The sequence below is a fragment of the Rutidosis leptorrhynchoides genome, chromosome 3 (genome assembly GCF_046630445.1).
Source record: "Rutidosis leptorrhynchoides isolate AG116_Rl617_1_P2 chromosome 3, CSIRO_AGI_Rlap_v1, whole genome shotgun sequence".
Classification (NCBI taxonomy): Eukaryota; Viridiplantae; Streptophyta; class Magnoliopsida; order Asterales; family Asteraceae; genus Rutidosis; species Rutidosis leptorrhynchoides.
Window position 1 is genome coordinate 275,879,850 of NC_092335.1, and position 2,252 is coordinate 275,882,101.

The window sequence follows — 2,252 nt, forward strand, 5'->3', positions numbered from 1 at the left end:
ACATCTCTTAAAGGAGTTACCAATATTAACTGCACCAATCGCAGGAGAAACGTTAATTTATATATGATAGTATCACCAGAAGCCATTTCAGTTTTAATCGCATAACAGAATGGAGTGCAAATGCTAATATATTTCGTCAGTAAAATGTTACAACAAAGTGAAATCAATTATCCACATATCAAAAAATTGGTATATGCTCTAGTGAACACAGCTAGATGTCTGAGACGATATTTTCAAGGATATCCAATTCTTTTCTTAACAGACCAACCAATTAAGCAAATTTTGAAACACCCAAAGTCATCTAAACGTTTATCAAAATGGGAAGTGGAGTTAGGTGAATATGAAATAAATTTTTCGCCAAGGCATGCAGTTAAGGGAAATATTTTTGGCAGATTTCATTTTAGAAATAACTGAAAAAGTAAAATATTCACATGAGGTAAAGAACAATAATTGCATGTGGGAGTAGGGATGAGCAAAAAAACTGAAAAACCGATATCGTACCGGTACCGGTACCAAAATACCGTACCGATGGTATTCGGTATCGGTATCGGTTCCTAGTTTACACAAAAAACAGTTTTGGTACTATGAGGTTCGGTACCGGTTCGGTACGGGTACTCCTGATATAAAAACTGAAATATAAAATGAGTATTATTGGTCATGAACTCATGGGTCATTATGTATGTAAGCTTATAATTTATAGAATATGTGTTCTTTTTATCTATGGTCATCAATTCCTGGTCGTAGTTACACTTACTGATAAAAGTTCATTTCCATTTTTTACTTCTTGTTAACTATCTGGTCATATAAAATTTCCAAGTTATGTACACCAAAGTTATAGCCTATTTGTTTCGTATTAAAAATATAAAGAAAAAATAGCTAGCCAAAGTATGGCAATCCGAATTGAAAGAATTTCGTATTCTACACCATTGTCAAAAAATAGCAGTACCAAGTGGGTAAAAAACTGAGAAATACCGGTCCCGTACCAGTACTGAAACCGGTACCATATTGAAAATTTGGTACGGTTTCGGTTCTCCATTTTACCTAATTTCGGTACCGGTACTAACCGATTCCGTTACGGTTCGGTATGGTTCCAGAACTGATCTTATTCCTATGTGGGAGTTACATACTGATGGAGCAACAAGTGAGGAGGGAGTAGGTGCAGGATTGGTGCTTACAAACCCGGAAGGGGAAGAACATACGTATGCACTTAAGTTTTGTTTTTATGCATCTAACAATGAAGCAGAGTATGAGGTATTGCTCTCCAGCCTCCACATAGCATCTGAGATGGGAATAAAGCATTTACGTGCCTATGTAGACTCTTAGATTGTTGCACAACAAGTTAACGGGGCATTTGAGGCAAAAGATACATTAATGAAGCGATATTTACAATTGGCTAACAAGATTTCAAAGAATTTTGAAACTTTAGAGTTTGTGCAAATATCAAGAAATAAGAACAAAAAAGTCGATGTGTTGAGCAAATTAGCAACATTAGTGTTTGATCATTTACATAAGAAAGTTTTGGTGGAAGTTTTGAAGGATAAGTCAATTGATGAAAAGGTGGTAATAGCAACAGTTGAGGACGGGCGACCATGCTGGATGACTCCTTATGTTAAGTATTTGCAGGACGGAACACTGCCAGACGACGTCACGGAAGCAAGACGGATAAAGGTAATTGCTTTGCTCTACATAAATTTGAGGTGTTTAGCACCACAACAAGCTGTAGATGTAGTGAAAGAGATACATGAAGGTTTGTGTGCAGAGCATTCTGGTTATAGAACCATTTTAGCACAGATCATGAGGCAAGGATATTATTGGCAAACAATTTACAGAGATACAACAGACACAATCAAAACATGTGATGCATGTCAACGACATGGGATCGTCCAGCGTTTGCCAAAATATGATTTAATATTGGTTTCATCTGCATGGCCATTTTGTAAATGAGAAATTTGTAGAGACCCGTCCAAATCCACCTGGACGAAGTCATCAACATTTGGTCTCATTGCGAGGTACTGTCCTAAATATGCCATGAACGACTCCATGTAATATCCTAAAAATGAGCAAATGCACAACGGAAGATTTCTTTCATACCTGAGAATAAACATGCTTCAAAGTGTCAACCAAAAGGTTGGTGAGTTCATAAGTTTATCGTAATCAATCATTTCCATAATTTTAATAGACCACAAGATTTTATTTTTCCATAAACATACATCTCATATCAGGCATTTCGCAAACTGCATAGAGGTAAAAAT

The 2,252-nt window shown here is 36.2% G+C and overlaps 1 protein-coding gene across 1 annotated transcript; it reads left to right on the forward strand.

The window, feature by feature from the left end:
- Positions 1–1,110: 1,110 nt before the first annotated feature.
- On the forward strand, positions 1,111–1,944 carry LOC139901000 (uncharacterized). Its single transcript, XM_071883742.1, has 2 exons — positions 1,111–1,251; positions 1,324–1,944. Exons 1-2 carry the CDS (start codon positions 1,111–1,113, stop codon positions 1,942–1,944), a joined length of 762 nt encoding a protein of 253 aa, XP_071739843.1.
- Positions 1,945–2,252: the final 308 nt, after the last annotated feature.